This window comes from Peromyscus eremicus, chromosome 5 (assembly GCF_949786415.1).
Source record: "Peromyscus eremicus chromosome 5, PerEre_H2_v1, whole genome shotgun sequence".
In the NCBI taxonomy this organism is placed as follows: Eukaryota; Metazoa; Chordata; class Mammalia; order Rodentia; family Cricetidae; genus Peromyscus; species Peromyscus eremicus.
In genome coordinates this window covers 90,830,054-90,854,945 of record NC_081420.1, presented here as the reverse complement: position 1 = coordinate 90,854,945, position 24,892 = coordinate 90,830,054, and the positions used below count along the sequence as shown (strand labels likewise).

General features: G+C 48.4%; 1 protein-coding gene across 1 annotated transcript in view; it reads right to left on the bottom strand.

Moving 5' to 3' along the window:
* LOC131911091 (polycystin-1-like protein 2) overlaps positions 1–24,892 on the bottom strand; it is an 87,543-nt gene that overhangs the window by 34,530 nt on the left and 28,121 nt on the right. The window contains exons 16-25 of the mRNA XM_059263053.1: positions 23,155–23,337; positions 21,264–21,388; positions 19,641–19,767; positions 18,115–18,246; positions 17,098–17,317; positions 15,714–15,907; positions 9,268–9,498; positions 5,749–5,850; positions 5,231–5,409; positions 3,199–3,345 (exon numbers count right to left, since the gene is read on the bottom strand). Coding sequence (XP_059119036.1) covers positions 3,199–3,345; positions 5,231–5,409; positions 5,749–5,850; positions 9,268–9,498; positions 15,714–15,907; positions 17,098–17,317; positions 18,115–18,246; positions 19,641–19,767; positions 21,264–21,388; positions 23,155–23,337 — 1,640 coding nt within the window. The remainder of the gene's footprint in view (positions 1–3,198; positions 3,346–5,230; positions 5,410–5,748; positions 5,851–9,267; positions 9,499–15,713; positions 15,908–17,097; positions 17,318–18,114; positions 18,247–19,640; positions 19,768–21,263; positions 21,389–23,154; positions 23,338–24,892) is intronic.

Sequence of the window (24,892 nt, the reverse complement as noted above, 5' to 3'; positions counted from 1 at the left end):
TCCCAGCAACTACATGGAGGCTCACAACCATCTCTACTGCAATCTGATGCCCTCCTCCGGCATAAAGTCATACATGCAGATAGAGCACACACACACACACACACACACACACACACACACACACACACACACAAGAAATAACTCTTTAAAAAAAGAAAGAAAGACAGAAACAAGGTCGGCCTGGGAGATGGCTCAGGAGCTAAGAGCACCATGCTCTGTTTAAGAGGACCTAAGTTCGGTTCCCAGCACACACATGGCAGCAGCTAACAGTCGTTTGTAACTCAAGTTCCAAGGGATCTGACACCTTTTCCTGTCCTCCACAGGTATTCTATGTACAAGATGCACAGACACACATACAGGCAAAGCACTCATACATGTAAACTCTCAAAAAAGTGGAAGGAAAAACCCAATTCTCAGAAAGATGTTCTCTGACACAAATGCCGTTCTATGGATAAACACATGTGTGCACCACACGCACATTTACAAAATTAACAGATTGTGATTTACTTTTGAGATAGCCTGCCACTTTCTGAGTGCTGGAATTACAGGCATGTGTCACCACACTCAGTTGATATGGTGCTGGGGACGGAACTCAGGGCTTTGAGCATGCTAGGCAAGCATTCTTCCAACCGGGCAATGTCCACAGCATGTATGCAAAGAGAGCCACCTTGGAGTCCTAGCCTCCCTCCTACCCAGCACTGTGACCTCAGGCAAGTGACATCATTCTTTACACCTCAGTTTCCTTGACTTTAAGCTAATGATAGAACTTTCCATGTTGGGTGTTTGGAAGGATTTAAAGTCATAGTTGTTACTGATTTGAGACAGGGTCTCAAGAACTCAGGCTGGCCTCACACTTACTATAACTGGTCTGTACCACTATGCCAGCAAAATTGTTGTCTTTGTAAAGCATTGAGCAGCATTAACGTATAGTTGAGTGGTTCAGGGTATTTTTGCTATAATTTGAATTTGATAAAATAGCTATAATATTATTAGTTTAGGACCCATTATCCATGCCCCTGTCTATGTCAGCCTCTTGGGTACCCAGGTCTCTAATTCAGAATTTATCCCTTTAGAAGGCCCCACTGGGAGGGGAAGTCGCCAGAATAAATGTCCTGGAAGCAGACCTACTGCCCATTGATGGGAGTGAGAGGATTCGACATCCATTTTGTATGCTATTTCAAAGCCATTAGGGACCCTGGGTATGATGGAATATGCCTATAATCCTAATACTTTGGGAGGTAGAGGCAGGAGGATCAAGAGTTCAACGTTATCCTTGGCTTATTACCTGGGCTACATGAGACCCTTTCTCAAACAAAAATAAGAGAAATTATTTCACCTAAACATATTCTCCCCAAAGGGTGACCATGATACATTTATTATGCTAAAGACAAAAGCAACATGTTTCCAGTAACATCATAGATGTAAAATAAGTGACCTAGGAGATAGCTTTGGTAAAGTATTTGCTGTATGAAGACCCAGGTTTAATCTCCATCTGTCGTGTGATATTTTGATTTCATTCTGAAAATAAATCTTGCTTTGAGTCAGAGGGCGGAGCTAGCCACTAGCTGACCAAAATTAACCATAGAGGTTTGGAGGACTGTGGACAGATAGAAGACAGGGAGTAATAAAAAGTGGCTGAGAGAGGACCTCAGCCCTTTAGGAGGAAGGAATGGAAAAGGTGGCTGCTCCCCTGCTTCTCTGATCTTTCAGGTTCTTACCCCGATATCTGACTCCTGGCTTGTTTATTGGTAAATAATTAGACAAACGCTTCACCCATCCTATGTAAAAAGTCAGGTGTGGTGATGCGTGCTTGTAACCTAGAGCTGTGGAGGCAGAGGTGGACGGAAAGCCTTCTGGGACTCACTGGCGGACCAGCCTAGTCAAAATGGCAAGTTGTAGGCCAGAGAGAGACTCGTCTTCAAAAACAAGCTGGATGGCTACTGAGGAATGACCTTTGTCCCCCATGTGTATACAGACACCACACACACACACACACACACACACACACACACACACACACACACGTAAAATAACAATGTATGGTGGTGGTGTGTGTGTGTGTGTGTGTGTGTGTGTGTGTGTGTGTACATGTGCATATTAATGTCTGTTCATATGTGTTTGCAGACCATTGTGGAAGCAAGCACATCAGGGTACGGAGAAATACATACACTGAAGGGAAGGATGGGCTGAGGACCCATGTGCAGTAAACACAGAAGAAGGGAACTGAAGGGAAGGATGGGCTGAGGACCCATGTGCAGTAAACACAGAAGAGGGCCACACGAGGGCCAGCGACTGAATCAATGTTTATCCTGGTTAGGGTTTCTATTGCTGTGATAGAACACCATGGGGGAGGAAAGGCTTTATTCCATCTGACTGCTTATCATCCAGGGAAATCAGGGCAGGAACTCAAGGCAGGAACCTGGAGGGAAGAACTGGAGGAGGCCATGGAGGAGGGCTGTCCACCTGTTTACCTCCCCTAGGAGAAGGAACTCAGGCCATGTCAGAGGTGCTTGGTCAGCCTTCTGTCTTCCAGTGCCCAGGACCACCTCCCAGGGATGCTGCTGCCCATGGTGAGCTGGGCTCTCACGCATCAATCATCATCAAGAAAGTACACCATAGGCTGCCCCACCAGGCCAATCTGGTGGCAGCATTTTTCTCAACTGAAGTTCCCTCTTCCCCAATGACTCCAGCTTCTGTCACACTGACATAAAACTAGCCATCACACCATTCAAACCACATGGCTGATAACAGAAAATATCCTGCGACACTCATCAGGTAATACAGGTGACTGTTTCCACGTCCTCACCACCTGCAACAGACTTCTTGCCAATCCCGCCAGTGTCCTCATCCCAACAGGACATTTGGCCGTCAGTGTCACATACTCAAAGATGTCCAGGCCACTGTGGAAATGTGCTTTCATTAGCATGCCTGGGCTGTGAGGCTATTTTCCCAAGATTAAAAAGACAGAGCGGTACATCTGCTAAAAAAAAGACAGAAAGGCCGGGCGGTGGTGGCGCACGCCTTTAATCCCAGCACTTGGGAGGCAGAGCCAGGCGGATCTCTGTGAGTTTGAGGCCAGCCTGACCTACCAAGTGAGTTCAGGAAAGGTACAAAGCTACACAGAGAAACCCTGTCTCGAAAAACCAAAAAAAAAAAAAAAAAAAAAAAAAAAAAAAAAAAAAGACAGAAGGAAAGTACCTAAACTGCTTCCTGTCCTGCTCTGTGGCCACAGGAAACACCTTGTCGAGGACACAGTCTCCCACATCGATGGACAGCCACGAGTTGCAGAGGAAATACCATTTCCGGTCCACCACAAGGTCATAGACCAGCACCCGGCTCACATACCTGGAGAAATGAGATGCAGCTCTGAGGATTAGGTGTAGGGGGTGGGACTCCCCGGGATACCACAGGGATAAAGCCTTCAGAAAATGAGCCCCAAGTACCTGGAAAAGGCACATGCATGCTCTTTACTTAGTGTCTGGGTGACATCTGGCCTCCTGTCAGGAGGTCAGCCAGCTCAGAGAGCCGCCTCAGCTTTGAAGGCAGCTGTTTGTTCACAGGGAAGCAGCAGGGTGCAGGAAAACACATTTGAAAACTCTGAACCCCTTACTCAGGACCCCCAGCCATAAGCAAGAGAAGCCAGGCCCGAGAGTGTGCTCCAGCAAGCTGTTTTGAAGCCTCAGAGGAGGAAGTGTCACCTTGCCTGAGAGGTGCAGGCTACCACCTTTTCTGTAATTGTGTAGCCAACAGGAACAGTCATGATGGCAAAGCTGCTCTTCCCTGAGTGCTCACTATATAACGGGCACTGTGCTCTACCCATGTCCCTCGTTTCCATAAGCACAGCTCCGTTAGGGATGCAAAGGCCACCTATGTCCAGGCCATGGCCCTCCTGGGTGACTGGCATCCAGTGATCCAGGACCTGGATATTTTGATCCAACTTGGGACACCTTCAGGGAGCCACAGGAATTGGCAGGGCTGTCACCGGCTTACACCACATTTGACAGCTCCCTCTGCCTATCCCAGGCCTGGCCTCAGGAACCGACACTAGAACTCCTTTAATAGACACCCGACATGCTCATCTGCCTCTCAGAGTCTGCTTCCTGGGAATTTGGTGAGTTAGACAGCAGTAAGCTTGGTGGGGTGGCCTGTGCCAGCTCTTATAGGCTGAGACAAGAGACTGCCAGAAGCTCAAGGCTAGCCTAGGCTACCGAGTGAGACCGTCTGTTAAAAAAGCTAAAACCTAAACAGTGTAAGTATCTCCCTCCCTTTTTATTTTCCAGACAGGGTTTCTCTGTGTAGCTTTGGAGCCTGTCCTGGAACTCCCTCTGTAGACCAGGCTGGCCTCAAACTCACAGAGATCTGCCTGCCTCTGCCTCCGAGTGCTGGGATTAAAGGTGTGTGCCACCACCGCCCGGCTCCCCACCCCTTTTGTTTTTTGAGACAGGGTCTGGTGTAGCACAGGCTTGTCCTGAATTGTCTTTGGAGCCAAGGATGACTTTGAACTCCTATCATCCTGCCTTTCAAGTGCTGGGATTATTGGTGTTCAATACCCAGTGTTTATGTATATATATATATATAAACATAGTCACTCTATGTAGCCCTGGATGTCCTAGAACTCACTATGTAGACCAGGCTGGCCTTGAACTCAGAGGTCTAGCTGCCTCTGCCTCCCAAGTGCTGAGAGTAAAGGCGTATACTACCACACCAGGCATGCCCAGCCTTTTCGTGATGAAGTCTCACACTCTAGCCCAGGCTGGCATGGAGATCACTATGTACCCTAGGCTACCCCAGAACCTGTAGCACTCTTCATGCCTCACCTTCCCAAACACTAGGATTGCACGTGTGCACAACTGTGCCTGATGATGCTGTTTTTCGAAGGGACTGCCTGCTGATAGCTGGTCACACTGACACTGTTTGTCTGAGTCAGTCGTTTTGGTCTCAGAGAGAATGGACAGGACCTTGCTCTGAACTTGTAGCTGTGTGTGACCTTGGACAAGCCTTAAGCTGGAGCTCCAGAAAGGCCAGGAATGGGCCCAGTGCTGGACATCAGGGCTGGACTTCAGCCCTCCTCCTTTCTGGTCTAGTTTGTGTGGACCATGAGCCAGGGGCCTCTCTGAAAGGTTGTCTCACTTGTACCGTGGAGAAGCATTCTGTGTGTTTGTAGCAGCTCCTGCAAGCCAGGAAACGGGTGCCTGGCCCCAGCCTGGTCATTTGCCGTCTCCCGACTCACCACGATGGCCGGTCCCCAGAGTTGTCATGCCACAGCCTGAGGCTCTGCAGTTCTCCCAGGGGGAAGAGAGTGGACAGGAGAAAGACATCCACCCCTCCTCGCTCAAAGACCGCAGCGTCAGGGTCTGACAGGTGGTGGGGCTCACTCTCTCTGTCTGAGCCATACAGGGTGAGAGTCACCTGGAACCCAGAGACCAGAGGCTGGCACGGTAGCTCAGTCAGTGGAGTGTTTGCCCAGCATTCAGAAGTTCTGTGCTTGATGCCAGCACTGCACAAAACTAGGCATGCAGACACATGCATGCACACTCACACATGCACACACACTCACTCATACACACACACACACACACACACACACAATGAATAATGTAATTTTTTTTAACTAAGAATATTCTCTCCTCTAAAATACAAAATGAAACAAATAGGGTACACAGAAACAAGTCCAGGGAGCCAAAGACACCCCACATCGACAGAGCCAGTACTGCCCCGGGAGAGACACACCCACCAGCCAACAGGTACCTTCGAAGATGTGGCTGCCCCTCGTCGGTGTCCTGTGTAGACTGTCACCAGGTAGTGATACTGGGCAAAGGGCTCATTGTCCTCCAGCACTATGATTTTTACCTAGATAGAAGGACAGTGTTAGGGGGACCCTACTCGGTGAGCTCACCCACCACCCACAGCTAAGAATGAATTGGGCATTAATGCCAATTAACATGAAAAAAAAATTACATTTGTTATTATCTGATCCGGTGAGAACTGTTCTGTATGGAAGTAGGAAGAAAAATAGTAGCAAAAGCGCAGAAGCACAAAGTGCTCTCCTTATTAAGTGTGACCCTGTGGAGTTAAGCTGGAAATGAGCTTGGCATTAAACTAAGAATGTTCAGTGTTTGGTGTGGTGAGTGTATGAAGTGTGTCTAAATGGCCAGATTTGTTTCCCAGGGAATTCAGAAGGAATCTTTTAGTGAAAGCATCAAGTGGCCGGAGTTAGTTGGGGTCTAGGGTGACCTCTGGGATGCGCTGCTCAGCTCTCTTTCCTGTGAAAGGCTCACATCGGCTGCAGAGGCTCCACTGTCAAGGATGTAGGGTCATCGCTGATAAGGGTTACTGTTGTGGCAGCTGACAGCCAATGACCCATCTATGAGGTATCTGGATGTGATTAAGACCTGGGCATCTCAGCCCAGCTCAGTCCCGCTCTCCAGGGACTGGCGGGGCTCTCAATGCTGCATAAGCAACCTGCCAGCTCCACAGGGGCTCACCTTAAAGGTTCCTCTTAGAAAACACCCCTTAATTCCATCTTAAAGCATGCTTTCTGGGAGCCAACCTGAGGCATTTAAGATTTATTGTATATATTATATATTATATATGTATATAAATATTTCTTTTTTTTGAGACAGGGTCTCACTAGGTAGCCTTGGCTGGCTTGGAGTTCTCTATGTAGACCAGGCTGGCCTTGAATTCATAGAGATTCACATGCCTCAGCCTCTCAAGTACTGAGATTACATGTATGTGTCATTATACCCAGCTTTTATATTTTAAAATTAATTATGAGTATATGTTGGGGAGGGAGGTTGTACACATGGCCACAGTGTCCAAGGAGGCCAAAATAGTGCATCAGATCCTCCGGAATTGGGGTTACATGTGGTTGTGAGCTGCTTGATGTGGATTTTGGGAATGGATCTTGAGCTTGGTTCTGTTGCAAAAGCAGTACATGCTTTTTTAGTTATTTGTTTTATGTGCATGTGTGTTTTGTCTGCTTGTATGCATGTATGTGCATGTATGTGTGTCTGGTGCCCTCAAAGGGCATTGAATTCCCTGGAACTGGAGTTGTTAGAGTTAGAGATGGTTGTGAATCACCATGCGGGTTCTCAGAACTGAACCCAGGTCCTCTGCAATAGCAATAAGTGCTCTTAATCACTGAACCATCTCTCAAGCCCCATTTTTGTGGTTTTGTTTTTGTTGCTAATTTTTTAGAGAGGGTCTCATTATGTAGCCCTGGCTGGCATAAAGTTACTGTGTAGACCAGACAGACTTTGAACTCAGAGATTCTCCTGCCTCTGCCTCCAAGGGCTGGGATTAAAGGCGTGATCCACTATACTAGGCCCAGGAGTGTGTGCTCTTAACTACTGAGCTGTTTCTCCAGCCCCAACCCTGTATTTAAATGTCAATGTTTGGTCTCATGGAAGAATCAAAGACACAGTATGAATGCTGAATGTCATTTGATAACACTTCACTCTGTATTGGCATCCCTCGTGGTGCTGCCAGGGAGGAGAGAGCAAGAGATGGACAGCTCCAGGCTCTGCCACACTGCGCCCTTGCACTCGCCTATATATTCCTCAGACGTCCATGAACACTTCCTGAAGGCCAATCTGTGTTCCGTAAGACTTTATTCATTGTTGTCGCAAACAATTCCTTGCACGGTTTTTTTTTGTTCAGTCCATGTATGCCCCAAGCCCCATGGTGGTTGAAATTCTGGCTTCTCTCTAACAGCTTCAGGCCAGTTAACTGGCCTCTTTTTTTTTTTTTTTTTTTGTTTTTCGAGACAGGGTTTCTCTGTGTAGCTTTGCGCCTTTCCTGGAACTCACTTGGTAGCCCAGGCTGGCCTCGAACTCACAGAGATCCGCCTGGCTCTGCCTCCCGAGTGCTGGGATTAAAGGCGTGCGCCACCACCGCCTGGCTAACTGGCCTCTTGATCCCTGGTTGCCTCCTCCTCTTTAAGATGATGGGTAATGAAATCCAGGGTATGCTCAGTGAACTTGAGGTGTCCAAACCAAAGGAAGGACTGGAACTGAGCAAGGGGATCCTTCCTGCAATCCCAGCACTCAGGAGGCTAAGGCAGGGGACTGTTAGGAGTTTGAGGATACCCTCAGATATATAGTGAGTTTGGGGCCAGCCTGGGCTACATGAGACATACTTTAAAGAATAAACACAGACACCCCACAAACAAATGGGAGGGCTGTCCTTATAGCCTGTGTGCCCACTGTCCATATTCTTAGAGGTGACTTCTGTGCATCCTACATAAGGCAGCTTTTGCATACCGGAAGCCCTGGCCAAGCCACGCAGTCTGTGAGAACAATGTGATTTATGGTGGGACTTCAGGTCATACTGCGTGTTTGAGGCAGGAGACTACATAACCAGGGTTGGTCAAGTGGACTCCTCCTACCTCCGTGCCCAACTCCCAATCAAACCCAGGATACCAAAGCTCACAGGAGCTTCCGGTTGGCAATATTTGCTAGGTGTTGTCTTAGGGAAAATTAAGCATCATCTGTAAACATCAGCCGAACACAGAAACCAAGACAGGTCTCTCCCGAGTCCTCTCAGTAGATCAACCATGAGGAGATGGCCCAGTTGACAAAGTGCCACACGACCACGAGGACCTGAGTTTGACTGACATAAAAAAACCAGGCATAGTGACACATACTTGTAATCCCAGGACTGGAGAGGGCATTCCTGGGGCTCACTGATCAGTCAATCTGGCCTGTTTGGTGAACCCCAGGTCCCAGTGAGAGATCCTGTCTCAAAAACTAAGGAGGGCAGTTCCTGATAAGCAACACATGATGTTGACATCTGGCCTTCAGATGGACATACATGCATATGCATGCACATCACACAGACACCTACACACACAGGTTCACACATACACATACTTACAAACAAAAGTAATAAAACCATCACCATCACTTCAATTCTGAATTCTGAGTCCCTTTAGCAAATTACTGACACAGGGGTGGCCTTGTGACCTCCCATCCTAACACAGGTACCTTTCTCCAAGGGCTGCTGTGTACATAAATGGCATTGTGCCTGGTATTTAGCGAGTACTCAGTTGATGGTCAATAGCACACTCTTCCTGATAATTTGATGAAAAGGGATGTTCTGTAAATGCTAGGCTGAGTGGCCAGCTTGCCCGAGATGACCCCAGGGGTTAAAGCCTGGACAAACAACTGGTCTCTCCACAGACCCCGGGGCTCTGTCTTCTACAGTCCCCGGGGCTCTGTCCTCTACAGTCCCTATTCTCCTATTCCCAGGAACTTAGTGCCTCACCTTGCCCTGGTCCTGTATGTCCTTTCTCCTGGCCCAGATCACCACCAGCACGTAGACCACGCAGAGGCAGCCCACTGTGGTAACCACCACAGGGTTGTCCTCGAAGGTGGCAAAGAGCTCTGCAGTCTGGTGGACGTCGATGGCATTGGGCATCACCAGGAATGTGCTTCCGAAGAAGGTGAGGTGGTTGCAAAGGCAGTGTGTCTGGGAGGTGGTGGTTCGCGGCCCGACCTGTAAACCCCAAAGAGACCATGTTTTGAAATGCACCTGCTTCAGCTCAGTGGAGAGAAATGATGAACACCCCAGTGTGGACGCCACTCAGTCAGCCTTTCAGATCCACAGATTCAGCCAACCAGTCCTCTGGTTGAAATGACATGTTTTTAGGGCTGGGATGTGATTCAGTTGGTAGAGAGCTTGCCCAGCATGTATGAAGCCCTGGGTTTAATCAACATTGAATAAACTGGATATGGTGTCACACACCTGTGATCCCAGTATCAGAAGGTGCACATAGGAGGATCAGGAGTTCAAGGTCATCCCCTGATATATATTCAAGGCTAGTCTGGTCTACATGAGACTCTGGCTGACTGGCTATCTAGGCCAGAGGCATCAAATCCCTCTGCAGTTGGAGTTACAAGTGCCTGTGAACGAGGTGATGTAAGTGCTGGGAACTGAACTTGGCTTCTCTGCAAAAGCAATGAGGATCAGAGTCCAGAACCCATGTGGATGCATGAAAGTGGACCTGTTAACCTGCTAGTAATTCCAGCCTCGGAAGGTAGAGACAGGATCCCCAGAGAAAGCTGGCAACTGAGACTAGCCATATCATCGAGCTGTGGGTGTGACTGAGACATCCTGCCTCATTGAATGGGGTGAGAAAATGGAGGATGATTCCTAATGTCAACAACCTCTGGCCTTTATACACACGTGCATGAGCACTCACCCACATTCAAAAGTGCATACACACACACACTTGAAAATGAAAATTCGCCGGGCGGTGGTGGCGCACGCCTTTAATCCCAGCACTCGGGAGGCAGAGCCAGGCGGATCTCTGTGAGTTCGAGGCCAGCCTGGGCTACCAAGTGAGTTCCAGGAAAAGGCGCAAAGCTGCACAGAGAAACCCTGTCTCGAAAAACCAAAAAAAAAAAAAAAAAAAAAAATGAAAATTCATTTTAAAACTCAGAGAATATAATTTCCTTTTCATGTGCTGGGATTGAACCTGGACCTTCCCAGCAGGGTTTTGTTTGTTTGTTCTGTTTTTGTTCTGTTTTTGTTTTGTTTTGTTTTGAGACAGCATGTCACTATGTAGCCCTGGCTGTCCTGGAACTTCTATGTAGACCAGGATGGTCTCAAATTCACAGACATCTGCCTGCCAGGTGCTGGGATCAAAGGTGTGCACTACCACACCGGGCTTGTGAATATTATTTTTAACAGTTTCATATCTGTCCTTCACAATTTGCAGGCTGCTTTGTCTGTGTCAGAGAAGTACTGCAGGTGAATTTAGAGTCTCCATCATCATTGATCCCAGCAGCACCTAGCACCACAAACATGACCTACAGCCCTCCTGTCCTTTGCCTACTTAAGCCTCATTCATGGAGTGGCACATGCTGGGTGCTGACACTTGCCCAGCAATTGGCCAGGCCAAAAACATCTAGTGTCCAACTTGTCTCAGTTTTCCAGGACTCCCTGTTTTTCAAACTGGATGTCCTGGGCCCCAGGAATCCTCTCAGCCTGCAGCGAACTGGAATGGGTGATTGACCCATGCTGAAGAGAAAGTGCCAGTCTGGGAAGCCTCTGGAAGGGAGAAAGGCAAATGTTAACCCCCTAGGCTGGGTCTCGGCTCCAGCAAGGTGAGGATGGGTTTGGCTGTGCAGCCTTTGGGTGCTCAGCAAGGAATCAGGGAGGCTAGGGCAGGCACCCCCACCCATGCGGCTGTTCTTGCTCTCTGTCCCCAGGACATTTGGTAAGTGAAGCAGCTTAACTCAGCTTCAGGGTCCAGCTCCATCTTCATTCCAGATGATGAAGACAGACCCAACAAAAAGGAGTAGCTTCTGGAAGTTTCTCTGCTCAAGCACTTAGTGAGAGAGCCTCCTGCTGCCCAGTTCTGCCAAGGCTCATCCCACGGACAGGCCAGACACCAGCTGCTCATTCCGAATTTCAGGGAGGTCTTCCTTCTGTTCCCTCTGAGCTGTTTTTACTCTTTCCTAATCCTGGTGGGCATTTGGCACAGAGGCATGGGTGGTATGGGAACATCTGCTACACTCAGAAGGGGGTGAAGCTGCTTCCAGAGGAGAAAATGGAGCAGGGACCCACCTCTGTTTATGCTCAGGTTTTGTCCCAGGTTTCACAAGGACCTTGAGGTCAGTGGCTCTCCCAACCACTCCCAGCATGGCAGAACCTTTTTTGGGGGCATGAAGGTGCTGGTGACTGACTCCTGAATGGCAGGAAAGTATTCTACAACTGAGGTGCTACAAGGAGAAGTTGTTGTTTTTTCTAGTTCTTTAAAATACATACATTTGTGTGCCAGCGACATGGTTCGGCAGGTTTAAGGCACTTGCTGCCATGTTTGACCATCTGCGTCAATCCCTGGATCCCATGTGGTAGGAGGAGAGAACCGACTCCCACATCCATGCTTTCCTCTGACCTCCACGTGAATGCCATGACATGTGTGCACACACGTACAATAAATAATAAATAAACAAAACTTTAAAAATTATCATTTGTGTCCAGGGAGGGGGTTGAATGTCCCATGTGCATGTGACAATTTTGTAGAACTGGTTTTCTCATTCCACTTTTATGTGGGCTCAAGAGATCAAATTCAAGCTATCACCCTAGTATGGCAAGCTCCTTGACCCACTGAACCATCTCATCATCCCATGTAGTTTTAAAAATGTGTGTGTGTGTGTGTGTGTGTGTGTGTGTGTGTGTGTAGATGAGTGCACACTTGTGTGCATATGTGTTCATGAATGTGGAGGCCAGGGTACAGCCTCCCATGTCATCCTCAGGAAATCTGTCCACCTCCTCTGACACAGGGTCCTTCATTGGTCTGGAGCTCACCATTTAGGCTAAACAGTCAGGGAGCCCCAGGGAGCCACTTGACTGCCTCTCCGCAAGTGATAACATGTCTGGCACTTTCGTACGTGTTCTGGGGATCTACCCCAGGACCTGTGCTTACAAACCAAGCACTTTTCAATGGACCACCTCTCCAAGCCCAGAAACATGGTTTAAATGGCGTCATAAACATCTGGAACCTCTTCTGTACTCTGAAACTCAGGTTTGGCTGAGTGAGTCTTGTGCTGTCTCCCCGCCACATCCTGATCCTCAGTCCTTGGCTTCTATCTTATAGAAAGTGTTGCCCCCTTTACAACCAGAGGGTTGAACACAGTGATCCCTTTTGACGTGCAGAGCCACCCTGTGAGTTAGGCATTGTGCCCAGTTCCTTGTAGCCTTGAGCCCCACTCAACTCTATCCCCATTTCAGGGTGGTAAAGCTCAGAGAGGTGGGGCAACTAATATTTACCCAGTGAGTACAGGGACTAAACCCAAGTCTGTTTTGTGGCAGACTCCACACCCCCAACCCCTACACCACCATGAACCTCAGGGTGCAGGGGCAATCCATGCCAGCCACATAAGGTGGCTTTGGGGAGTAAGTGCTTTGGGAGGCCACCACCCACCCAGGCCTGTTCCTGAGATGCCAAGGCTGGTGCCTGGAGCTTGGGCACCTTCTGTCCCTTAGGAGTATCTTTGTGCTATCCTCCTCCCTGGGCCTTGAGTGTGGCAGCCAGAAGCCAGGGCGGAGAGTGACAGCAGAGCTGTTACTACAGCCTCCAAGGCCAGAAGGGGCCCACCCTCAGTGTCCTCCTTCCAGAGCTCTAGAGGGACATGGTTCTTAGGTGTGTCTCGCTTCAGGCCTGTGCCCTCAGCTAGACTTCTTATTCACTGGTTTTTCTCACCCATCTACCCCACCACTAGGACAGGGTAAACATTTGTCAACACATGAAAGAAGGTTCTATGTCCCTGGATGCAGAGAGGTGAGGGATGAATTTGTATTCTACACGAGACAGCCGATCTTGGTAGGGCATGGGATGATAGAGAAGTCCAACAGCAGGAGGTATGAGGCAGCCTCACGGGCTCCTGGGAAGAGGGCTCTGGAGTAGGAGGCCAAGGGGTGTTCGTGGGGTGGGGGATACTGGAGCTTTCTAGGCAGAAATAACTAAGAAGAGCATTTAAGGACGACACAGCCTATATAACTCATATTGGGACAATGTGGTCCTATCCAGAGAGTACTTGATGGCCTCAAAGCCAAAGTCTGTCTGGAGGACACTGTCACGGGGGCCTCAACTCCATGAGGCAGACTGGATAAGAATTACAATTAGACAACTGTCTCACTTATCCAGAGGGCCTAGTCCAGTTCCATGGGGGCTCCTCAGCTATTGATTCACAGTTCATGTGTTTCCACTAGTTTGGCTAGTTGTCTCTGTACTTTACCAATCATGGTCTTGATATCTCTTGCTCATAGAATCCCTCCTCTCTCTTGAAGATTGGACTCCTGGAGCTCCACCTGGGGCCTGGCCGTGGATCTCTGTATCTGCTTCCATCAGTCACTGGATGAGAGTTCTATTATGACAGTTAGGGTGTTCGGCCATCCGATCACCAGAGTAGGTCAGCTCAGGCATCCTCTCGACCATTGCCAATAGTCTATAGTGGAGTTATCTTTGTGGATTTCTGGGAACCTCTCTAGCAGTCTGCTTCTTCCTATTCCCATGGAGTCTTCATTTATCATGGTATCTCTTTCCTTGTTCTTCCATTCTGTTCCTGATCCAGCAAGGACCTCCTGCTCCCCTAAGCTCTCTTTCCCCTGACCCTTGCCTCCATTAATCCCCCCTCACTCCCAGTTTGCTCATGTAGATCTCATCCATTTCTATGTCGCTGGGCGATCCATGTGTATTTCCTAGGGTTCTATTTCCTAGGTAGCCTCCCTGGAGTTGTGATTGCAGTCTGGTTATTCTTTGCTTTACATCTAACATCCAGATGAGTGGGTACATACCATGTTTGTCTTTCTGAGTCTGGGTTACCTCACTCAGGATGATATGTTCTAGTTCCATCCATTTGCCTGCAAACCTCATGATGTCATTGTTTTTCTCTGCTGAGTAGTACTCCATTGGGTATATATAACCACATTTTCTTTATCCATTCTTCAGTTGAAGGGCATCTAGGTTGTTTCCAGGTTTTGGCTATTACAAATAGTGCTGCTATGAACATAGTTGAGCATGTGTCCTTGTGGTATGATTGAGCATTCCTTGGGTATATGCCCAAGAGTGGTATAGCTAAGTCTTGATGGAAGTTGATTCCCAATTTTCTGAGAAAGTGCCATATTGATTTCCAAAGTGGCTGTACTAGTTTGCATTCCCACCAACAGTGAAGGAGTGTTCCCTTTGCTCCACATCCTCTCCAACATAAGGTGTCTTCGGTGTTTTTGATCTTAGCCATTCTGACAGGTGTAAGATGGTATCTCAGTCATTTTGATTTGCATTCTAGGCCCTCTGGATAAGTGAGACAGTTGTTTAGCTTGAACTGTTTAGGAGGTCCCCAGGCAGTGGGATCTGGACCTGTCCCTGGTGCATGAGCTGGCTTTTTGGAACCTAGTGCCTATCCTGAGACACTTTGCTCAGCTTCTGTGCAGGGAGGAGGGGATTGGACCTGCCTCAACTGAATGTACTAGGCTCTGCTGACTCCTCAGGGGAGATCTTGCCTTGGAGGAGGTGGGAATGGGGGGTGGGATGGGGGGGAGGCTGGGGGGTGGAAGGCAGGAGGACAGGGGATTCCGTGGCTGATATGTAAAACGAATAGAAAATCTCTTAATCAACAACAAAGGATATCCAATACTTAAAAAAAAAAAAAAAGAATTACAATTAATAAGGCCATTCTGAATCTCAGCATTTGGGGAAGTTGTGTTGTCATGGTGATGATACGGCCACAGGCAGACCTGGCTTTAATGTATGTGAGGTTTGGGGACAGTCCATCAAGTTTCCAGACCCATTGTCTCATTGCCTGTGAAATGGGAACCACCGCTCTGCTCCCCTGGGGCTATCTGAAGCACTGATGAGATACTGCTGGGAAAGGTGAACACAGGACACAACTGAGGTCATTTTCTAGGAAGTGACACCCTGGCCTGCCATGCCCCACACACACTCCTGGCTCCTGGGATGGCCTAGGGAGAGAGGTTGGGGAGCACACTGCTAAGCAGGGTGAGGTGGAGAGAATGCACCCAAGTTTACAGCAGGAATGTGACCTAGTCGGGGCCATGAAGTTTTCTCAAGAAAATGGGCAAGAAGGATACTCTGAGCACAGGAACCACATATTCAGAACACCATGGAGAAGCATGAGATATTGTACCAGAGGCTCCAAAGGACACACCCTACCCAACCTCCCCAGCTTACTTCTCTTCCTTACCTGGCACCCAGTGTTGTCCCAGGTCTCCTCGGTTTCATCCCAGAATACACAATGTGACAAGAAGGTGGTAATGCCAACTGTGAGGTTCCTGCCAGAGGCAGACTCCAGGTCATCCTTGGGGACCACCCTCAAATAGTAGATTCCTTCTCCAAAGGGCAGGTCCTCTGGGCTCAGGATCCAGGTGGGTAGCTCACCTGCAAGAAACAAGGCTCTGGTCTTATTGAAATTAGAGGACACCATGATGACATGGCGGGGACATAGACCTCAAGGTTTCTCTATTATCCCAGGAGTACCCTTGCTCAGTATTCAGGGGCATGGCAGGACACGAAGGGTCACAACTTGTTCTTATTGAATTTGGTTATTCAATTGGTTATTGAATTTCTATGTCCTTAATTATTTGTTTTGTAGTTTTGAGGCAGGGTCTTATGTAGTCCAGGCTAGCCTCAAACTTGCTATGTAGTGAAGGCTGAACCTACTGGCCCTATTGGTCCTCCTGCCTCAGCTCCCAAGTTCTGGGACTGCTCTGCACCTGGCTTGACCCTCTCTGCTCATATCTGGAACGTGGAGATTTCTACAGCTGGCCCCAGAAGGTTCTTTATGGGCTCATCCACATCTCCATGGCACATACTAAATGTTTACCTAATTGGGGGGGGGAGGGTAAATAACACCAATAACATCAGCCCAGGAAAGCTGCTGAAGAAGGCAAGCAGTTTGTTCTTTGCTTTTCAATTAACTAATTTTGAGTGTGTTTGTGTGTGGGTGTGCATACACGTGTGCATTGTAAGAGCAGAGGCTGACACTGGATGTCTTCCTCAATGCTTCTCTACCCTATTTTATTCTTTTTAAAAAAAGACTTATTATTATTATTATTAATAATAATTATGTGCACTAGGGGCGGGATATGTGAATGTGAGTTCAGGTGCCCACAGAGGCCAGAGGCATGGATCCTCCTGGAGCTGGAATTACAGAGGGATTGCGAACCTGCCAGCATGAATGATGGGGAGGGACCTCTGCAAGTGCAATGTGTGCCCTTGACTGCTGAGCCATCTCTCCATTCCATGTTTTGCTTGTTTGTTTGTTTGTTTTGTTTTGTTTTTGAGACAAGTTTTTTCAGCTTCAGATTCAGTGAGGCTGGCAGCCAGGGAACCCCAGGACCCTCCCATCTCTGATCCTCCCCGCTCCCAGGACTGACATCACAGGCATAGGCTACTACATCAAACTTTTTATGTGGTTTCTCAGGACTGGACTCTGATCCTTATATTTTAATGACTGAGTCGTCTCCCTGGCCTTGTTCTTTGATTTTTTTTTTTTTCCTTTGACACCTTAGCTTGAAGCTGGCCACACCCAGGAAGCCGCTCAAGAAACAGCCCGGGAGGCCGACTACCTGCGACAGCCCCAGGAGGCAGGTGTGTTTGGGCATCGTAGCTGGTCTCATTGGGATGGTAGCCGTAGCCCAGGCTGAGTGTGAGTGGGACTCCGGGTCCCCAGTGCAGCTGTATCCCCAGAGCTGCCTCCCCTGTAGTCACATTCACCCACAGAGCTTCCGGGGTGGCCAGGCTCAGCATCGTTGGCTCGCTGTGTTCTGAAATCCGGGGCAACAGGATCTGTTTTCAGGAACAAAGAGTTAGAGCCAGGCAGAGGGGCAGGGCAAGCGATGTGCAAGCCCTACGGCGTCATAGGGCCGATGTGGACAGGAAGATCTCCGTGGCAGGTTCTGGGGGGGCGGGGGTTGTCTTCCCATCCTTCTCAGTTCTACAGGCCACCTGTGGTCCTAGGTTTCTCATCTGTTTCTCCCATCACCCCAGCCTCTCTCTGTGTCATCAGCAGTCATCAAAGCCCCTTCTACTTCCCTTTTCTGAGACCCCTTGTGACTTCACTGGGCCCCTGAGCAATCCAGACTCAACTGCCCATCTCCAGGTCCTTAACTGCATCTTATCTGCCAGGTCCCTGGTAGCACATTCACAGGTGCCATGGATGAGGATGGAGGCACCCCCACAAAATGCTAACCAGCCACTGAGAGGAAACGGTAGATGACTAGGAGAAAAGCCAGGGAACTCTTGAAGGAGTCTAAGTGCCCATGGCATGTTAGCACTCTTGCTTACGTTTAAAGAAAACCTAATGGCATTTTGGAGGCTGCACTACGGGCCTTTAAAATGAACATTTGGTTTGTGTAATGATTAGAATTTCACCCAACAGATTTACATTCCCAGGAAAACTTGTCATACACCAAAGATGTGTGAATGGTCATATATGCATGATTTTCAGTAGAATACGAAATCCAGTGTTAGGGGGTACTTTGAATGATTTCTCTGTTGTTTTCACAACTGGTCCATTCGGTCCCAAACCAAGCTGAAGAGGAGGCCAAGTGCCATCTGACTTCCGATGGCACCCCAGTGCCTACCTCAATATTCTGCGACAGGTTCTTCACCGGGATGGGATGACCACTGGAGCTGGTCAGACGGAGTCCACCAACAGTTCCACTGACTTCAAACCGGCTTCGGGAAAGGAAGGGGTTCTGTGAGAAACTCACCATCTAAAAGCCAAGAGCAAGAGAAACTGATGAGGGGTGGGAGATGAGCAGGCCCCCGTGTGAACAGTGAATCCTGAGACTGGGTGAGTAGGCCTTGCTCTTTGGGATGGATGCAGAAGCCTGTAACTGATGGTGGTTTCCAAAGATGTGGTCTCAGAGGGCTGGCCCTGGGAATCAGCCAGTCTTTCTTCACCCAGAGTCAATATAGTCAGATGTTCATTTCTTTAGTTTTGTGTCTGTGGACTCAGCTAAATGTGGACTGAAAATATTTGAAAAAATTGCATCTGTATGGGTACTAATTTTTCTTGCCATTCTCCAAAAATAACATGTTTTTCATTAACTATTTGTGTAGCATTTACATTGTATCAACTGTTTCAAGCAACCTTGACTTTATTTAAAGTATATGCAGAGGTGTAGGCTGAGCATGGCAGCAGTGTTTTTAACCCTAGCACTCAGGAGGCAGAAACAGGCTGATCTCTGTGAGTTCAAAGCCAACTTGGTCTATACAGTTAATTCCAGGCCAGTCAAGACTACATAGTGAGTCTTTCTTTTCTTACCTTCCTCCCTCTCCATATATAATATATATATACATATACTTACATATATATTATGTACATGTGAAGCTGTGCATTGGTTTTATGTAACTACCATACCATGTTATATGAAGGACTGAGGAGCCACAGATTTGAAACTCCTGCTCACAGGCATCCTAAAAACAACCCTATGGCTACCAGGGGTGGTAAGAAATGTCTAAGAGCCGGGTGGTGGTGGCACATGCCTTTAATCCTAGCACTTGGGAGGCAGAGCCAGGCAGATCTCTGTGAGTTCGAGGCCAGCCTTGGTCTACAGAGCAAGACCCAGGACAGGCACCAAAACTACACAGAACAACTCTGTCTCGAAACAAAATAAAACAAAACAAAAAAAGAAAGAGGAGAAAGAGAAGGAGAAGGAGAAGGAGAAGGAGAAGGAGAAGGAGAAGGAGAAGAAGAAGAAGAAGAAGAAGAAGAAGAAGAAGAAGAAGAAGAAGAAGAAGAAGAAGAAGAAGAAGAAGAAGAAGAAACTAAGAGAAAGTTGGTCTAGTTTCACTAGCATTCAGGAGACTCAGCTGTGCCTCAGTCTGGGATGAAAGGGACCCTGGTCTTTGTATGAGTCACAGATGGGAGCCTGGAGAGCTTACTTCACAACAACTCACAAAGCCAAGGCCGCTGGAGGAAACTTGCAACCCACTGGAAAAAAATGGACTTGGGTGTCCAGAGCTGTGGGGTGTGAGTCCCACTTGTGTGGCTGTGGCTTTGATGAGATACTGAACCTCATCCGTAATGGATGGGGCTGCTGGTATCATCAGTGAGCAAACACCCACTAGAAAGGTTGTCTTGGAGGAGGCATTGCTGGGTTACCCTTATGTCCACAGGCTCCTGGCTGTCCTCCATAGGCCAGAGGGAGGTGGCGGCAGGCAGGGTGAAGGTCACAGAGTCAGCGGTGGCAGTGTGCACTGAAGAGCCTTGCCAACTCCGTGGCTGTATTCTGACCATAGGGTGAGAATAGGAAGAAAAGAAAGTCAGTGTTTGAGGAAGAACCCCATTGTGCACTGGGAGGCGGGGGGCTGGGGGACGACAACTCCACTTTACTGTCAGAGATGGCTGTAGTTTGTGTTTAGCGGCTTCTGTGTTTCACATAAAAGCAGCATCAAAAGCTGCTGGTGCCCCTGTGTGGATTGGAGGTCCACGAACACACAGAGTTGCTTAGAACTGATTCTCAATCCCTAGAATAGCCTCAGTACTTAGCTGGTGGCTGGCGAATCATTTCTCCAAGTTTCTCCCCCTACCTGCCTTGACCTTTGAAGCCATGAGCTTCTAGCCCCATCTTTTCCGACCATTGACCTTGTCCCCTTTGTTAAGACCCAGAAACTGTTTTCAGAGATCAATATTGCTTATGGAATCTGTCACTGGGACCCAAGAGAGCAACCCTGGTCTGAGGAGCCAAAGACTAGGGCATAGTGAGGGAACCCCCTCCTGCCTACTGGCCAGGGAGTGGCATTGATGTGTGTGTGTCTGTTTCCTCTGAGTTGGACCTGATCTTCGATATTGTGTATCAGAGTAACTGTGATCAGTTAATGGCTCTAAGACTGGGTCCATTAACATTCCACTGTAAAAGGACGAGAAAGGTCACAAGGCTTGTGAGGCTCAGGGGACACATAAGACCCCCTTCCCTCCCCAAGAATATATAAGCAGGTAATCATTGCTGGGAAGTGGGGTTCTTTCCTTCAATGGTGTACCCACCTGTAAGTTGCCCATACTCCTATAACTAACCCTATATTAGTTACCTATATTAGTACCAAGTTAACTTGGGTGGAATTATTTCTTTCTTCTGTCTCTATATCTGGGTGAATTAAAATAGATGCCCCAGGCTGGCCATGGTAGCTCACATGCCTATAAAGCCAGCACTGAGGCAGGGGCAGAGTGATTACTGCAATTCTGAGGCTAGCCTGGTCTACATATCTAGTCCCAGGTCAGCCAAGGCTACACAGCGAGACCCTATGTCAACAAATAAATATGTAAATACATCAAAGTAACTCCCCTGGGAAACACGCACAACAGGAAGTATCTCAAAGCCCTGGTCGGTGCTCACTGAGGCAAATCTGCCTGGGAATACTCACAGTCTGTCTGGGACCTCCATGGGCTCTCTATAACCAGTGGGATAGCCAGGACCACCCAGGACACAGTGAGGATAGCATGTGAGAGGAGGTGGTCCCACTTATTTGCCCCCTTACCTGCACAGTTCTGCTGGGACTTTCTCAAGACTCACTCAGGTAACTCAAACACTGGGCTTAGCCCTCCATAATTCTCTTTCTGCCCCAAACAAACACCTTCATGGTGGAAAGACTCCATTACACCCACACACCAGGCCTGGGTCCCAATGCTTCTCCAGTCCTAAGACCGGCCTCTGGGCCCTGTCTTGGGTAGCTTGGGATGTGGGTTAGGTCATCAACTTTCTTGTGCATGCACAGTGCAGCTTAGTACCTGTTTGTGTACACAGAGATGGAAGGGGTGACCAGGATGGCTGGAAGGCCCCCTGGCAACGTCCCCAGCAGGAGGGCAGTCTGCAAATCGTCTACAACCTGAAGTAGCTGGGCCACAATGTGAGCCTGGAAAGGAAACAGAATCCTACTGTGGACTGTCACCATAGGCCCCCTTGGCTGCTGTCATGAGGTTAGTGTGGGACTCCTGGCAGGGACTGGGAGAGGATGGGGAAGTGATAGACAGAGTCAGCCCTGCAGGTCACGGGCAAAGCAGGCATCCACATGCCTGACTCCCGTGGACTCTTCCACCCTCACAGCAGCCCCATGATTCAGATGCTTTTCAGCCCCTTGGAAAGAACACAGAGAAGAGGTGAATTGGGAAAGTCACATATTGGTGAGACAAACCAAGGCTCTCAGGAAACCTGGCTCCAGAATCCATATGAAGAGCCATTGTACTGTGTGGCTGTGCTGCGAGTGTGTACACATGGCCTATGTCTTGCTCCAGGAGAGGTAAGAGCCACAGGCAAGGCAAGCTCAGCTCCCTGCCCCATCCAAACCACCAGGTAAGACACATTTGGTACCAGTTAGTTGGCTCAGAGGGTAAGGTGCTTGCAACTAAACCTGACGACCTGAGTTCCATCCCAGGGACCCACATGGTGGAAGGAGGGAATCAATTCTCATGGGTTGTCCTCTGACCTCCACATGCATACTGTGGCATGTGTGCCCTTCAAATTAATAAATGTTTAAAAAATTTTAGACACATCCTCATGATGAAAAACAAAGCTCGGATAGGAACCTAGTGGAAGACCTCATAGGCTCTGTGTGTGTGTGTGTGTGTGTGTGTGTGTCTGTCTGTCTGTCTGTCTGTCTGTGTATTTACATTTATGTTTGTGTGTATCCATGACTGTATTTGAGATGTGACTGCATATATGTATGTTTGAGTGTGTACATGCAAGTCAGTGTGAGCACTAGCATGTGAAAATGTGAGTGTATAGGACTGAATTTGGGTGTTGATCTGAGTGTATGTATTTAAGTATGTCTGAGTATCATGGGCAGCTTGACGTATTGCTGAAACCACCTCTAAGAGTTTATATACCACTGCACTGCCACGTGAGAATGTAAATCTATGTCTGTGTGTATGTGCTTGAAGGTATGAAGCATGTGTGTTCGGGGGCTTCCAGGTATGTGCACAAGTGTATGGCCATGTGCCTGTGTGGGTGTGCATGTGTAATTGTGAAGGGTGTGTATGTATGAGTGTATAAGGATGAGCACAGGAGTCTGTTTAGTATCTGAACATGTGGACACATGTGAGGGTATGACTTTGCATCTTTGCATGTGTCTGTCCTTCAGTTCTCTTTGAATAGGAAAGGAAGCCCATGAGACGAAGGACTGTGGAGCAGCTACCATCAGGCTTTGTGGCTCTGCCATAATGCTGTCCTGAGAGGCAGTACTCTCAAGGCCCACCAGTGACTCTGGAAGTCACATCTATCCCTCCTTTCTTGCTCTGGGTGTCTGACTCCTAAAGACATTCTGTATTCTTGGATACAAGAGCCATGACATTGCCCAAACTTGCAGAGTGGGTCATATAATCTGTCCAGTGGACAGTTGCTGAGGATGAGGCAAAGTGCCTCCAGCCACAGATGAGGGAAGGAGGCTTAGGGAACTTGGGGGACTTGGCTCCCAAATGACAGGCGGGGTTCACTGAGTGCAGCACCCCTGTTCTGTGTGCCGACCCACACTCTACTTTCAAGAACCTTCCTCCCAGCTCCCAAGAAACACTGTAATCTTTGCACCTGCTTCCCTCCGTCTGTAGGCTGTTGAGAAGGATCCACTTGCAACAATAAGCTGGGCATGCAGTGTGGGTGAGCTCTGCCTCTGGTCAGGGCACCCACCTGGCTGCTGTTGGCCTCCATAGGCTCTTCTGATCCGTGGCTGAGGGAAGCTTCCAGCACACTCCCCACAGCCTGAAACATGGCCCTGGTGGCTTCCTGGCGTCTCTGATCCTCAGGATGAACCTTGGCACTGGCTGTCAACAGAGCTTCTGTGGCATGCTGCAGGACCTGGCTGGCCTCCCACTGGGCTCACCCAAAGAAAGAGAAACAGTGTGAGGCCCTGCCTGGCAAGGACCATTCAGAGAATAAAGATTGTACTGGAGGGGTGCACAGGAGGCCCAAACCAGGGAAGAGGTAGAGCAGAGCCTGACATAAGCAGCCTGACTTATAACTGGCTCTTTCTTCTTCACTAGGATTGAAGTTCTTCTGGGAGAGTAACCTGGTCTGCCTCTGACCAACTCCAGGGTACTTTGCACAATATCCTACACATAACAGGCGTTTAGTAACATTTATCGACCAGAGGCATGAAATACGGATGTGAGGAAAATGATGGATGGAGGACAGGTGGAGGATAGATAGACAGATGGATGACAGGTGGACAAGAGATGGATTGAGGATGGATGGATGAAAAATGGGAGGAAGGTAAATGGAGCATGGGTGAGAGACTGATAGAGAAAGAATGTCTGCGTGGAGGGTGGATGGATGGAGAAAGGATGCATAGGTGGATGGATGGTAGATAGCTGGACATAACACTCATCCCAATTTTGTAATTTTATTTGTGTTTGTGAAATCATTTGTTTAATGTCTAGGTGCCCCAGTAGACTGGAAGTACCATGAGGACAGGTCCGTGTGTGAGTGAGTTCAACACTGGCACACAGGCATTCAAGAAGCATTTGTAGAATTATTAATGTAAGCACAAATGCACAGAAGTGGGGAATGGGGGATGTCTAGAGGGGTGTGTTTAGGCAGGTGTGCATAAAACAGACAAATGAGCAGATGGGGTAGGCACAGGGAGTGTCTCATCAACAGCACAGGGCCCGGGAATAGTTTCAACTGCTGTGGGATATCCTTCTGTACCCTTGTAAATGTGTGTTGCTCTCATTGGTTGATAATAAAGCAGTTTTGGCCAATGGCGAGGCAAGATAAGGTTAGGCGGTACAATCAAACTGAGGACGGAGATGAAGAAGGGTGGAGTTGGGGCAGATGCCAGCCAGCCACTGAGGAAGCAAGACATGTAGAAAATGGGGTAACAAGCATGAGGCAAGGCATAGATAAGAAATATGAGTTCATTTAAATGTAAGAACTAGTAACAAGCCTGAGCCATTGGCCAAGCATTTATAATTAATATAAGCCTCTAAATGGTAACTTGGGAAGCAACTGCTGGGTATAATTAGGCATACGGGACAGAAAGCTCCGCATCCGGTTACATCCATCCTTGCTGAGTTCAGGTCAGGAGATCTGTGAGGATAGGACCCCCCAACCCCAGGCAAAGCAGCTGGGCAGGACCAGGGCACTTCTCTCTCTCCATGACTTTGTGACTTCATTTTGACCCTGGGCTGCCATACCCTGGGAACGTAGTACTTGGCTATAATTCTTCAGGAAGATGATCCTGAAGCAAAAATATGAGTGTGAGTCATTGGTTTGAAGGTGAATCCAGGGAACATTCTAAGGGAGTGGGGAAGTGAGAGAGGGAAGAGTCAGAGGTCAATGCAGAAGGTACAAGCCTGTTACCTGGAATTCAGTTCTGCTCAGGGCTTCCTCACCAAGAGTGTCTGGGAACTAAGGTACTTGTGCCCCA